Source organism: Emydura macquarii, unplaced genomic scaffold, assembly GCF_026122565.2.
Source record: "Emydura macquarii macquarii isolate MOO-44397 ecotype Brisbane River unplaced genomic scaffold, CSIRO-AGI_Emac_v2 contig_1451, whole genome shotgun sequence".
NCBI lineage: Eukaryota > Metazoa > Chordata > Testudines > Chelidae > Emydura > Emydura macquarii.
The window spans coordinates 5,277,814-5,293,736 of record NW_027131588.1 but is presented as its reverse complement, the minus strand read 5'-3'; the positions used below and the strand labels follow the sequence as shown (position 1 = coordinate 5,293,736).

The following is a 15,923-nucleotide window of genomic DNA, read 5'->3' as shown; positions in this document are numbered from 1 at the left end:
CCTCCTGGTTGCAGGAAAAAAGCTTGAAAAAGTGAAGTGAGGTCACCGTAAAGGTTAAAAAGCCAGAGGGCAAAGAAAGAGGACCCAAGATGGGAGGAAGAATTATCCCATGGGAAGAGTACTAAGCCTGCAATTTGGGAGCACTAAGCTTGCAGTTCCCTGCTCTGCCATAGACTTTCTGTATGATCTTGGGCAAATCACTGTGGGTATGTCTACGCTACGAGAAAAACCCACAGCAATGAATCTCAGAGCCGGGTCAGCTGGCTTGGGCTGCGGGGTTAAAAATGGCAGTGTAAATAGTCTGGCTCTGGCTGGAGCCTGAACTCTGAGGCCCTGTGAAATTTCTACACTGCAATTTTATAACCCCGCAGCCCAAGGTGTGTGAGCCAAAGTCAGTTGATCTGGGCCAACCATGGCCATGCCATAGGTCTAGACCTATGCAGTGTAAATATACCCTGAATCTCTCAGTGCCTCAGTTCCCTGTCTGTAAAATGGGGATAATAGCACTTCTCTTCACAACACACCTTTGAGGTACAGAAGTACATTAAAGGTTGAGAGGTGTACAGATACTATGGTAATTGGGGCCATATAAGTACATTAGATAGCTAGAATATTAATTTTTAAAACCTCATGAGATTTAAGCCAGTCTCATGTTTTTTAGGGGGCTGGACTCGTGATTTTTTTAATGATTGTGGTTAGTAATACTGAGTCCATAATGACTGATGTAATAGCAATAGAGAGGAAAGCATAGTTATACTGAACAGTGCATTTTACAGTTCTTCCTCATTTCCTTCAAACCTTGTTCCATTCCTACTCTGACGGGGGATATATACATATATAAATATATATAGGGTCAAATTCTTCTCTGTTATACCAGAGCAATTGCAATGTACTGATATAATTGAGAGGAAAATTTGATTTGGGGGTAGAATATAGAAGCTCATGCAGTCATTATGTAGAAGTTTTATACAGTTAATCAAAATAACAAGACATCAGAGAATAAAAGACTGGGGGGAAAAAGATGGGAAATGATCATAATATATTAAAATCTTCTGTATGATATTTGTCAACTAATAATGGGGGGAGGGGTAAATTGAAGTTAGAGGATGAATCTGAGAAGCATGTAGCTAGGAGCTTAAACTGACAGAATTTTGGAGGAGGGAAGCATGATCGTAAAGAAAATTGTATCACATTTTCCTTTAAAGTCAGACATGGAGTTAAAGGTAGAACGTTTAACATCATAGGCCTCCTTGGGAAATCATTTTAACATTTTCATAATGTGGAACAATGTAGTAGATGTCAAGTTATTTGAAATGGGAATTTCTGGATCTGTGAGGGTAACACCATATAATGCGTAAAATCACATAACATGTTGTGAGGGGAGTTTCCTTGTATTGCTACTTAAGGTATTTCCAACAACATATTGTCAAAGTGCCTGATTTAAAGCTCACTGAAGTCAATAGGAGTCTTGGACTACAGCAGGCTTTGGATCAGACTTTAGATTCTTGAAACAGTTGAATCAGAGGAGTACTTACTTATACATTGTTTATACACTATCTTATCTATTTGTTAGCTTAATTTACTCCTGCCCGTTCTCTGTTTTATATTTCTTACGTAGACCTCTTAATTGTATTGGAGAATTATTAAATATACTATCAAATTATTAAATTTGAATTGAATAAGGTAAGTGCACACACATGAAACGGATGCCTATGTCATACATTGCAGAGCCAGGTGATAAATTCATTTATCATGCATCTTTTAACCATTTGATCTCTCCTCTGCCCACTAATCCATATCCCCAAAATTTATTCTAACATTCCAAACATCTTAGCATCTTCAAATTGTAAATATTCTAATGAAACCTGTCAAAGAATTGTACATTTCCTTCTTTTCTTCGTAAATGCAGAATTTCTCTCAGGAGGCACAGGATAGGTAGGAATTGGACTTTGACCAGTTACAGGTTTTCTGTTAATAAAAATGTCTCACTTTTAAATTCTGTCTTGGTGACCTTACAGTAAAAGAAATGGGAGATTTATATCAACAGAAAGGGAAAATTTGCAACTTCCCAATGGGACCCAATACTTGCTTATAGCCCTAATAGGGTCTGGAATAAGAGACTTTAAAACCATTAGATTCTTATGTATAGAAAAACTACTTTCTTCCATTATTAGAGGTAACTGTGTTTCTTTTCTTCACAGTTAGACTCATGGTAAGTAAGGAAGCCTGGATTTTCAGGCAGGGAGATATGAAAAAAAAATCTTTTTTCAAAACTCTCTAAAACATCCCTAAAATAGATTTTCTGTGACATGTGGGAAATGCAGAATCTGCTCAATCATTTCACCTTTGTGTTCCCTTTGTCTTCCTCTCAATCCATGCATTGTATCCCTATATTTATAACAGCTGCACAGTTCACGTGCACCAAGAAATCACTCTGTTGAATTCCTCCTTCAGATTTTCTTTTTCTGTTCGGTGCTTGATTATGAATCTTGCTGACATGATTAATGCCTTCTCTTTTGCTTAACCTCTTTTATTCAGGTGAAGCTCCAACTGTAAAGCCCAAACCTGGTGTTCTTACTCAGACCGAACTCCTTTAGATTTTGTCAGCTGATAGGGATTTCAGTTTGTCTAACACAGGGGTGGGTAATAATTTTTGCAGAGAGGCCACTCTATGGATTCTGGTAAGTCTAACGGGCCACATGACGCTGGAGCGTCAGACAGCTTTTGGCCAATCGCTACCCGATCTTCCGGCTTCCAGCCACATGACCGAAAGTAGGAAGATCAGGTAGCAAATGGCCAAAAGCTGCTTGATGCTCCAGCGTAATACTCCTGCATGGCGGGCCAGTGGGACGGACAGAAAAGTTAGACGGATCTGGCCTGCAAGCTATGTTTTGCCCATCCTTGGTCTAACACAACAAATGTCATACCTTCCTAGAAATAGCAGTCAGTATGGAGTCTGGTGCTGTGTATTTTATTTGTCTGAGTTAGACTCTTGCAAACTCTTCAGAGCTTGGACTACTTAAGTATTTTGTGTACTCAGAGTATTGTATAAATAGTAATTTATAAAAAGATTGCATTCCATATTGACTGCTAATTCTAGGAAGGCATGAAATATGTAATGGTAAACAGAAGAAAATAATCATCAACATCCTCACAATAAGAAAAAAAGCCCACAGAATAAAAACAATGTCTATTACAAATCTGATTTGTTTCAGTTTTCTAAGGGTCAATTATTATAAATAAGTAAAAATAAATAAAACAATACCATAAAAAGACCTAGATTGTTTCTGGAGCATATACTGTAAATCTAAAGGAAAGACGCTATTAATTAGTTTCTGAAATTAACTAATTTCTATCCTTTGGAATATTTCTCCTTTAAGAAAAAGGGCCATGGGTATGTTGAAATGCAAACTGTTCTGCAGCATCTTATATCCTAAACAGCAGTTTAGGAATCTAAGGTAGCAAACTAAGCGTAAAAGATTAGGGAGCAGTTGGCCTGTGGTGCAGTTTGTGCTCAGCTCTTGAAAGCAAAGATTACTGTTGAATACAGTACTGAATACTTACTCTTTCCCTTTTTTATATTTGTATGTTTTCATTAGGGCATCCAAGATGGATCTCAAGTGTGCGCTGGAAGAATGTTCAATGGCACTGAACTTATTTCTAAATAATAAATTTTCTGAAGCCCTGGAATTACTTCGTCCATGGTAAGGACATTTTGTTGGAATTAATGCGGGCAGATACTGTAAAGTGTGCCATCTGGTTGCTGAACATAATCTAAGGCCTCTGAATATAGTAGCTTTCATTACTTCCATTTTGCTCTCTCCTGCCCAAAGCAATTCTGCACTGACCCAGACAATACATATTGTTTCTGTTTAAACAGACTGAAGTCACAAACCCTGTCGGGAACCAGGGACTATGGTTTTTTTTCAGTCATAATTCTAAGGTCTAAATCAAGTCCTTGCAGATGCAGTGAAGGGAGGGGAAGAGAGCAGAAAATCAGTCGTCTTGTATCTGTTACAAAAGGCTTGTTGCAAAATATGGCTGTGTGACCTGTCTGTGCCTAGGGTAGCCCACTGAAAATTCCAGTCAGGGCAGGCTGCAAAAAGGAGAGCAGAGTGCATTCTCCCAAAACTGGTGGCTAACGCTGAAGTTAAAGTCACTAGCCAGTTACAATGCTGCTGATTCCCCACACTGGTTATCAAGAAGCTAAAACAAGAAATTACACAGCCTCGTATATTGCATTTTAGTCTCTGGCTTCCATTCAGCAACTAGGTCCAGTAAAGAGATACGTTATTTAAAACTCTATTCCCTTTACCAAAACGTTCTCCTGATCTCCAAAGGGTCGGCCACAGTACCATATCAATATTGGTTTGGATCTTACCCAAAATATCACGCTGCCTGCCAATCCACATTCATAGGTTACAATACAAAGATGATACACATATAGATGAGCTTATCATTATCAGTAAATCATCATTTTTTCGAGTGATACCTTAGATGACATACCTTGCAAGAATCACTGCAATGTTGTCATATTTAATAATAATAATATAAATGATCACTCATATTCCAGATAGTGTCACAGGCTATTTTTGAAATAGGCCAGGATGAAGGAATGGTGTGGCGTGCACTTTGATACTTCCCTGATTGTGGTATATGTGCTACCTGGTGGTTGGAGGTTAGCTGCTTTTCCCCCTTTACAGTATAGCAGTGGGCAGGATTTAGCTTTAACTCCAACTTTTGAAAAAGTTACTTTTCCTCTAGTTCTGCCTGTTGCTCTCTGCCACCTCCTCCCATCAAGAAAATCAAAATGAAAGTACAATATTAAAGGCTTAATTTAGTAGAAAGATATTTTCTATTAAATAAATATTTTCCTGTAGTATGACGATTTACCATGAGTCCCTCTTTAATGATAGCAGAAAAAAATCTTTGGACTAGAAAGGAATATTTGAAAGAAATGGGGGATGCTTTTGTTTATATATGGGTGCGTGCATATAAAATATAGTTAAGGTTGGAACTGCTTTCTGTTTAAGGGATTACTCCTGAGTGCTCTAAAATCCGCATGCTTACTCAGACTATATTGAAATTTGCTGTACCTCATGAGGGTGTGGATAGGATTGGTGATCCAAATTTGGGGTCATTTGACTAAGGGATTCCTGAGATACATCCCCCTGCAAAAACAGCATTTTACAAAATCAACAGGTTCTTGTAAATTTTTGCTCATAGCTGTGGCTCAACCCCTGACTGATTGTCCTCTAACTGATCTTAATTGCTTGACATTTATCTTAGTTAGCGCATGGCACCTGCTACCCCTTTTGGGAAAGCAATATTTAAAACATTATTAAAGAAAGAGTTTAGCTCTCTAGAATGGTATATGCAAAACACTCTCATCCCAAAGAGATGGAATGTACATGGTTAGCAACACTACGCAAGAGGGTTTGCAGGTAGCCAGTTGTCACAGTAATTTGGTGGCTCAGTGGGACATACTGTGGTCACTGAACCTGAGCTGCCTCCATGCACTGTAAATTTGAATCCTACCCTTAGCAGGAATCGGAGATTGAACTGTATGCATGTTTCAACTATTGATCTCTCTCAAGGGTTTGTTTGTTTCGTTTTCTGGAAATGTGCCCTGCTAATTTGTACAGGTAACAGGTACAGGTAACTATTTTCTGAAAGATGATAAATTACACATGCTCTGAGCAGATATGTGAGTGATTCCTGGGCATGTTGCTACTGGAGTCCCTCTCTCTTCTCCCACCCCACAAGGAAGCCAGGTTCTGGGGGTGCCCTGCTGCTCTGGGAGGGGGTCTGACCCTTTCTCCCTGACCTGCTGTATGTATGCCAGGATCTGAGGTTCTCTGTTCTTCTGAGGGGATCTGAGCTCCTCTTCCTCTCCCAATATGAGCTGGGATCTGAAGGTCCCCTGACAGTAACACAGATTTAAACATCTGAAAACTAGAAAATACAAAGGGAAAGTACATGCCACCCCCATGTGGGGTGGCGTGGAGTGGGGGCTGGCTTGGATCTGGGGAGGAATTGGTGGGCTGAGGGCATGGCTGGGGAGGCCTGGCCAGAATAGGGGAAGGGGGCGGTGGGGATGGAGGTGGGGGTGGGGAGGGGCATAGTGAATGCGCAGGGCCTGAACTGGGTGTATAGCTCAACCTTTATAACCAAAGAGATGTGCGACTCCCTGATAAGCTGCAGCATGTGATATATGTATGCAGCAGCGGAAGGTGCTGGGCACAAGGAACAACTTTTTACATGCTAATGGCTTAATAGGATGAGAAGGGAGAGTTATGTGGAAATCTTGGTGTGGCAGCTATATGTTGCAGGGGATGGTGGAGAAAAGAGATGAAGAAGAGAGATGCATTGGTCTTCTCTCACATGCTTAAAGTTACTGTAACCAATGTGGAATAAAACTACCAAAATTTTGGATCATAGTTCATGTCTGTGATTTCTCTCCCTGTCCTGTTGGCAACTCCAAACATTTCAAAGCATGACCATCATTGCCCTTCCACTATAGCAAACTATACGGGAGCGGTAAGGAATGCTTAGGAATGACATATCATCCTTTACCTTAAGACTACAACTTCCTAACTCCTACCAAAGTAATACCAAGTGAACACTAACTGCTACAAAAAATTCTTTCTGTTCAAAACTCTAGGAGATGCACTGGCAAAAAACTTTGTTAAAGCAGAAGTAAATTTGCCTGTTTGTCTTGTGCCTTTCCAGACCATCATGTTCAGCAAAACTCAAACTTCTGAAAACCAGGAAATAGGGAGTTAATTTAGACATCAAGGCAACCTTAACTGAACTGTCATTCATCAATGCCCTAATTACTCCCATTACACACATTCTTTCACTTTGCCTTTTCAGATAGTACACATCACTCAGGAAACAGAGTACATGATCACTGTAGCACAGTCTAATGCCCTCTCTTTGCTAAGGCAAAACTTGTGTTTAGGTGAGCTATAGGAGCTACATATACCTATCCCACACTCAAGCAGTGCACCATCCCCACAGAAATTAACTTGCTAAATTTTATAACCTCTTCGTCCCCTTTTACAGCCCCTTCCTCCTTACCCACAGAACTATGTCACAATATACTTTCACTTACCCAGCATTAAACCCGGAGAGTATTCTCATATCCCACCTCACTGTAGATAATCTCCTTGGCAAAAAGACCTCTGTACAATGTTACTGATATAACCAACATCACTTAGTGCTCTAGATATGCATACACCTGTTTCCTTTGATCATGCATGGGAGGGCAATGAGGCTCTCAGACCACCCTCTGAGAGGCTGTGTCCCCCAGATATCACAATCACAGCTCTGCCAAGCTTCTGCGTACTAATACTTGTATTCAGTACAGCTATATTTAACATAATTAATGCAGGAGGAATGCATGCTGGTAGTTCCCAGTGGCTATTAATGTGGACACAGCAGCAAAATGAGGACAGACACATGCCTAGAATTAAGTGGCAGGCCACAACTTTTATTAAACTTTAACACAGGAGAGAGGTGCTACCCGCCCATCAACCATACTCTCCTGTATCAGGCATTTAATTGGTTCCAGTGCAGGGGTTACAGGGCTTACTATATAACCCGTAACTAGAGCCAGGGTTGCAGGGCTCCTTGCCATATAATACATAATGCAGGGTAGGCTCTCCTTAGCTGACACCCAGGACTCAGCTCTCACTGGGTCCTACCATCCCCAACAGGGGGCAGAGGATGCATCAGCATGGGGCCACAAGGTCTGTTCTCAGCCCATGAAGGCCACAAGGTCTCGCCCTATCACATGAACCAAAGGCCCATCACCAAAATCCCAGATCTTTTACCTCTGGAAACAGTTCATTTTATTTTTTAACCACACTGGAAACTGGCCGCGTATATAAATAAAACCCCAGCACTGCAGTACCTTTGTTAGGTACCATGCGTGTTCCTACCGAGCCTGCCGTAGCTTGAAGATGCTGTGAGGAAGGCAAATAATTCCCTGGTCCTTTGCCATTTGGCTCATGGGAGAAAAAATTCCTTTCTGACCCCTAAACAGGCAATCGGCTAGACACTCAGCATCTATGAGGCCGGGTTCCCATTCCTATTTCAGGTGGGCCGCTGGAACAGAACCAAAAGAAGCTCCATGTGGCCCCTGTGCTGAGCGAAATCCTGGGAGCTTGGGAATGCTGGCCAATCAGCACTACTCTCCTCCCAGCCAGCCAGTGAGTGCCAGAGACTACCAGGAAGGAGCTGCTACCTATTGTCCTTTGGCGAGTGTCTCCTTTCCTTGCTACTGGACTGTTCTCCTTTCTCTGCTGGCCCCATCAAGTTTCCCCACCAGTTGATGTAGGTGGGTGACATTTGCTAGCTCCAGGTGGGCTAGAGTTAGAGTTGTGTTTACTGTGTATTTCCTGGTTTTCACTGGTCACAGTGTTCTGGAAGGGCACTAGACACCACTGGGCAATCTTAGCTCTGCTTTTTGTTGTTGAAGAATATTGATGCAATTTAAAAAAAAATTGTTAGTTTGGTTAAAATGCATGAGATTTGTACGTTTGTCGCAGGTCTAAAGACAGCATGTACCATGCCCTTGGCTATAGCACTATTTTAGTAATGCAGGCTGCTATGACCTTCGAGCAACAGGATATCCAAATGGGAATTTGTACAATGAAGGAAGCTTTACACACCTGCCAAAGGTAAACCTGAGCAATTTATATTTTGAGAGAAATTAAATGCAATATGCGTTCATGTGTGTCAAGTTTCCACTTTGTCAGCACCAATTCAATACATGACCACTGTTCCAGAATGGAGCAAGCATGATGGGAAATTAAGTTGGGTAGGACAGAACAAAGCATATTATGGAACTATTATAATTAATATTACTACATATTTGTATTGTGGTAGATCCTGAAGGCTCACTCGAGATCAGGTATTTGTAGACTCAAATGCTATTAAGTGTCTTAACTGGCCATGTAGACATGCAAATAGGCAATTACTGCATGCAGTTACAGTAATTCCATGTGCAATTTGGGCACGTAATTTCATGCAGCCCTTGTTTTCTGATTATTTGAAAATATGCTGTTCAGTGTTTTTCCTGGTGTCATTGTGGAAATCCCATCCTCTTGTACTGTGTTTATAGATGGACCAAATATTTTGAAAAATTTAAGAGCTGACCCAAACCTTCACCCAAAACTGAACCAACCTTTTTGTTGTTGAAATTTCAAACATTTAGTTCCCTTTACAATACAATGTGTGCATACATCCCCTCTAGTTAATCTATTTTGTGCCTTTCTTTGCTTCCTGGTTTTGACTAGAAGTGAGAGGACTGAAATAACCTGAGAAAGGCTGTCCTCTACTGGAATTTTTACTTTTGCAAAATATCTAGGCAAGAGTTGATACATTTGCAGATTAAAGTAACTTCTGAATTTATGTTCTTCGCTGACCCTATCGAGACATTGTGGCCCCATAGTTAGGGCAGAGGACTAACAGTCAAGAAATATATTCTCTGTTCCTGCCTCTTCCATGGACTTGATTTGTCAGCTAGGTGTGTGACCATATTTATTCTTCTCAGCAATAAGAAAAAGAAAATTGGGAGAAACGTATCAGGTATTTACTAGTTAGAGAAAGTAAAAATACAATAGCAAGTTGCAAAACATCCAGTGTAGGACTGCAGCTTCTTGCATTTGCCAAATTTAAAGTGTCAACCCACAGAAAAGCACGATGAGAAAAGTGTTCCTGTAAGAAGGCAGTCTTCATTGGGGAAAATAAGTAGGAAGCAAGAGTTACCAAGGAAGGTGCTTCTGGGGAAGGAGTCAGCTCTTCTGTTGTGTATGTCAACACTTTCATCACATTGTGCAAGTAGGCCTTAATTCTCAAAGCTTTTCAAATTTGGGTGTCCAGCTTTAAAGACCTACTATCTATTTTTCAAATATGCTCAGTGTCCACACCTTTAGCTGAATTTACTGAGGGCTACATGCTCTCAACACCTCTGAAAATCAGGTCCCTGGTAGTATCTCAGGTTGGGCACTCAGAAACTGTGGCATGTAAAATTAAAATCCAAGTTGTTGAAAATCTAGGCCTTAACTACTCCTTTATTATACAACGGTGATTCATCCTCAGAGCATTTTTCATTCTGTGCGCTAAAGACGGAAGGATCCTGTAGAAAAAACAGTGTATGATCATAATGCATATATGCAAGGGAGCAAATTAAGATTGTATGGGCTCCTGGGCTTGTACGTATGTCCAGAATGGAGATATATATGAATAAACTACTCCGAATTATAGTCTCTGTAGAAAGTAACATTCCGCTCCTCCCCCCGCCCTTCTTTTTTTTTTTTTTTAAAGAATGACTATAAATCTCTCACTCTCATTTTTGGGGGGTTTAATAATCACAGTGTATTTAGATAAACATGAAAGCCTGTTGAAATTCACTTATTCTATGTTGTTTTTTTTCACCTATGTCTGGCTGATATAGATTCAGAAAAAGAAGCACAGTGGTAGAGTCTTTGTCCAGTCTTGTTTCTAAACAGTCAATGGATCAGCTGAGTGAAGGTAAGAAAATAAGAGGCATTTTCTGAAAAACAAGAATAAACATTTTCTGAAAAACAACATACATATAGATGCAGTTTTGTGATCTAAGAGACCGTCTCAAAAGAAAAGATTGTGTAGGTGAAGTTTTATCCATCATATCCAAATATTAGGAACACCTCTAATAACGAAGTTACTCATTCGGGGTGGATATTTTGATATACGCATGTTCCTCTAATGTAGCATTTCGCAAAATGTGGGGTGCTAGCGATTATACTAGAGAAGCCCTTGAGATGCATAAATTAAGATGGATATGCCTTTGACAATACATGGTAGGATTGAAGGAGAAAGTGGTCAGTTTAATTTTCCTGAAGTGGGGTTGAGTTTCCAAAAATTTTGAAAATACTGCTATAGTGGAATAACACCTGATAATTTTCAAGGCTTATGAGTTTGAGTTTTTAATATGTGTGTATATTAGCAGCAATTGTAATATTGTGTTCCTGTTGTTTTTCATCATTCCCAGAAGTATTGCCTTTGGGAGATGGTACTTCAGCAAATGAGTGAGGGCTTTATCTCAGGCTGCACAAACTTCATTTAGGCATTCTCTTTGGCTAACAGCTACAAAGTCCATATGTGTAATAACACGGTGATCCTCAACACAAGGTGTCAGTTATTTTTGGCTGCTTTTCATGGATATTTATATCCTTGTCCTTTGTTGATTGCTACAGTTTTTTCATAAAAGTAAATGACATGCAACTCATTAACTTATACAGCTCGTTTTTCTGGTAAATGGGTTACAATTCTGAGCCTTTTTAATACACATTATCATAGAAATTGTGTTGAATCAAATACCCCTGAACTTTCAATAGATTTGATATTTACATCTGGAATATGAATTTTTTCTGTTAGAGGAAACAGCTTCATAAACCAATAAAAAGTCCATGTTGAGTTTCATGCCTGGTGTGTCTGTTTGAATATCACTAAAAGCCAAATTGATACTTAATCTAAATAATAATCTGTTAACTCAGTATGTAGATTCAATACATGGTTTAATCTTCCTCGGTGTAATTTTGGTGTACATTCTTAAATGCCTGATTGCTTGAAAAAGAGCCTATTTTGAGTTATACGTTCCAAAGATTGAGCATGTAATACAGCACTCACCATTTGGTAGATATTACCTTCATTTAAAATCCAAGCGACTTTGTTTATTTCCCTGAACAAATTAAAAATGGTATTTTAAAAGGAGAAATTTATATTTGATCATCAATGTACAGGACTTACAAGGAATGGTATTTGTAAAGAACAGTTCCGATTTAAGAAATATTCTGAGCTTCTGACACTTTCGGTTATAATATGGAAGTGTTTTTTGTAGCTCTTGACTATATAACTATTGCAGTATAATAGCATATTGGGAATAGAGACAAATGGGATTCATTATTTTTCATTTATATAAGTGGAGTACACATACTGCAGTGCAGTATCTCTGTTTTTGCCTTTCTAAGGCATCTATTACTATGGGATCTAAGTGCATGTGTAAGAATTTTCCTTCTTTCAATACTTCCATACTGCTGTTTAAAATTTAATTTTATGAAATGTCTGTCTTGTAATCAGATTTTAGACAAGATAAGGAACTTCTAATTATTGAATCTTTCTTTCTTTAGTCGTACCCACTTATTTTCCATTTAATGAGCTAGTTGGTCTAGTGATTTAATATACCAGCTTTTCGTCCCTGGAGAAGTAGGCTCAAATTGTGATTGCTGACAGACGTTTTAAGTGAAGATGAACATGAACTTCTCCTTCTAATTTTTAAAGAAGCCATTTTTCTACATCTCACTACTGCAGTATAATTTGGCGCAGTTGTGTGTTAATGATAGGTCTATTTCAGGAGAGCTAGGTTGAAGAGATGGATTTTGCATTTAGCTGTGTATTTTCATGTAATGAGTTCCATTGTCCTGCTTTGGTTCCCATGAAAGCTCTGTCTCTGCAGTTATTAGTTTCCCACTGTTTATCAACAACTTCATTCTTCCAGTGATGTGTAGCTGTCATGTTAGGTCCTGATTGGTCACATAAAGTGAAAGAGAGAGAGAGAGAGAGAGAGAGAGAGAGAGGGTGGGACAGTTCTATGTGAGGCTTTGAAATCAAGACAACGACTTGAACTGGACTGTATGTCCAGGGGAATCAGTATAGCAAGCCGGACACTGGGCTGATATGTTCCCAGCGATCTGTGTTTGTGAACAGGTAACCTGCTTTATTTTCTAGTATCTGGGGCTTTTTCAGAGCATTTATCCTCGTTCCTAGACACAGAGAATTGCAGTAATTTAGCCTATAGGTTTACAGATTCATGCATCAGTGTGGCCAGGTCTGCATTTTACTGCATCAACTATAATGTTCTGGCTAACCACAAGTAGAAGTGGGCTTCCTTTCTGTTGTTGGTACTGTTGCTTTTGGGAGTCCAAGTAAGTGCAGCGTGGAGGGTCCCATGACTATGGATTGACATCATAATCTGAGGACAGATATTTTTCAGTGGAAGGGGTTATTATGAAGGAGGACAGTTCTTCAGAGTACTTTCCTCTTTCTGCCAGCACCACTTTACTCCTGCTTGGATTCAGCTGCAGCCAGCTGCCCTTCCTCTAAGTGTTTATCTCATTTAGGCACAGTGAAAGTGGGGAGATGATGGTGTTGATATTTGAGGTAAGGGAGAGAGAGAGGTGTGTGTCATCTGTGCACTGCTGGCTTTTTCCACTAGTTTTCCCAGCTATTCATATAGATATTGAATTTAGTAGGATGGGGAGAAGATTGATCCATGCAAATCTAGCATATGGAGGGCCTTGCCTATAATGACTCTGGGTTGGTTGGAGAGGAAAGACTTGAGCTATTTCAGGGCATTTCTGTTCACCCCTGCAGTCTTTTGGAGAGAGGACAGGACTATTTGATGAACTGTATCAAATGCTGTAAGATGTGAATGGACATACTTACCTTGCAGAGGTATCATACCATACCAGAGCAACAATTGACATCTGAATATTGTGCCCTGGACTGAAGCTTGATCAGAAGGGATATAGATTATTGGCTGAAGAGAGGTGACATGGAAGACTAATTTTAGCTTAGCTTTTCAACTAGTTTTCTTGACAGATTTTTCAGTGATTTGAAAATTAACAACAACAACAAAACTATCTATTTTGTTGAGAAAATTGTTTAAGTTCCATTGAATAATATGTACTGCATTTGGATGTGAACAAATACGGCTTCTGCAATAAATAACTTAAGACTTCCTTTGTTCATTTTCTTTTTTAATAGAGGAAATGCATGCAGAAATCTGTTATGCTGAATGTTTGCTACAGAAAGCAGCACTCACATTTGTACAGGTAATGTCTGTTCTTCATTTCAGATCTCTCTGTGAATGTGCAGGTTAGCAGAAAGTTGCTAGTAATCATCCTACTAGAGCACTCCACTCATAAAAGCTGTAATGTTTTGTGCAAAAAAAAAAAAAAAAAAAAAAGGCTATACAATGAATAAAAATTTATTTAACAGGAAATAACTGAAAATGCAACATATGCTATCCTGCCTTACGCATTTTTTCCATTTAAATATATTATTTAAAATATCACTGTATATCTTCTTACTCCTAATTCCTTTGTCATGGGGTCTAAAACATGTTATACCAGTTCATGACACCTGTCCACATAGTTAAGTATACTACTGGCATTGGTCATTACTTCATGAGTAACAGGAGGGTGGAGGACTCCTGTGATGCACCTCTCCAATAGTGCATTGCTGTACATGGATGAAGCAGACGGGAAATTCCTTTCTGACTGGCCAAATTTCAGCTGATGATGATCGCTTAGCAGCATTTCCTTTGTTGTTCTTTGGTTCAAGTCACTGTCTACACGCAGTTGAAACAGTGTTAACTACCTTATAGGAATGCATTATAATAGTAAACTATTTGTGTGTACCCTGAGTTCATTGAGGGATATATACTGAAACCAAGTGTCTTCACCAACTGAGATTTGCATCATGCCCATCCTGAAATGGTTTATTACTATTAGAGAATGGCTCATTAATTTTACAAGCCTTTTTAAAGAAGCACTTTTAGGTGAGTTTATGTAAACCTATCCTTCCATACTGAAAAGGAATTCTTAGTAAAGTGATGAGAAAATAATAGGAGAGAGGTTGTACGTATTTACTATTTACTCTTTACTATTTTAAATATATCGGGGTGGGTGCATATCTCCCTTTTTTTAATGTCATCTCATTTATTTGGACACCTGCCCTTCTCCTAAAGCCTAACAGCTATTTCAGAAGCAAAAATTTCACCCAGAAGCCAACATTAATTAGCTTTGTTTAATATGAATTAGTTTGTACTATTCATACTATGCACTAGAAAATGAGTTAAATTGGCTGAAAGGACCATACCCCATAAAAGGAGGGATCCGTTTAAAACTCTCACTTTTTCTCCTTCATCTTATACTCCCCACTTTGCCCAACTCCAGTGAGATTATTCATTTGTGTAAAGTTAAGCATGTGCCTAAATGTTTGCAGGATCAAGGTCTTAAAATAACTATTCATTAAAGAGAAAAAATCAAACAAAACCAAAACACCCAACAACCCATAAGTGGATTTAGCTGATGTGAGAATCATAAAATATTAAATTAATTCAGATGTTAAGCCTTTATAGAATGAAAATATTTCTGTGGGAAAATTCAAAATAAAGAGCAGATACAGTTACATTTCTATACAAGGTAACATATAATGTATTGGGAAATATCTGCTGTTTGCTGTCCTACAGAAATCCAAAGCAAGTTGGAGTTGCTACTGACCAGCATGTGAAATTCATTTGGTTAGGGGCACTGTGGGATGTCTTCTGTACTGTTCTCTACTGTATATACATATTTTGGAATGCAGAGTTCAGAAACACTCTCTAAAAAAGTTCCTATAGCACCATCTGGTGAAGAATTTCTTATTTCAGTAAATATACTGCTTGAAGTGCCTTCTTCTCTCTTAGCCCTATTTTTTGTTGATTTTCCCCTCTCTTTTTAACTTGTTTTTATTTAAAGAATGTCATTCAAAACATGCAGAAATTTTCTCCTGGAAAATTTAGCATATTTTGTATAATAATGTATAAGACTAAAGTTAATAACTGTAAAAATGTTCTATTTGCTAAATTTTACATATTTATTCAAAAGACATTGTCAAAAGAAAGATTTAGTTAAAAGGAAACAATTTTTTTAGAACTATGTTATGCAGAACTGCATAAAGGAAAACAAATCTGAACATTTTTTAACACAAAAATGGTTTTATCCAGGATGAAAATATGATCAACTTTATCAAAGGTGGCCTCAAAATTAGGACGAGTTACCAAATATACAAGTAAGTTGTTACAATACATATGGTCAGATTTAGCCCTG

The 15,923-nt window shown here is 38.8% G+C and overlaps 1 protein-coding gene across 1 annotated transcript in view; it reads left to right on the top strand.

The window, feature by feature from the left end:
- Positions 1-15,923, top strand: part of TTC39B (tetratricopeptide repeat domain 39B) — a 115,211-nt gene that overhangs the window by 76,938 nt on the left and 22,350 nt on the right. The window contains exons 3-7 of the mRNA XM_067553437.1: positions 3,600-3,704; positions 8,556-8,687; positions 10,466-10,542; positions 13,816-13,883; positions 15,821-15,885. Coding sequence (XP_067409538.1) covers positions 3,600-3,704; positions 8,556-8,687; positions 10,466-10,542; positions 13,816-13,883; positions 15,821-15,885 — 447 coding nt within the window. The remainder of the gene's footprint in view (positions 1-3,599; positions 3,705-8,555; positions 8,688-10,465; positions 10,543-13,815; positions 13,884-15,820; positions 15,886-15,923) is intronic.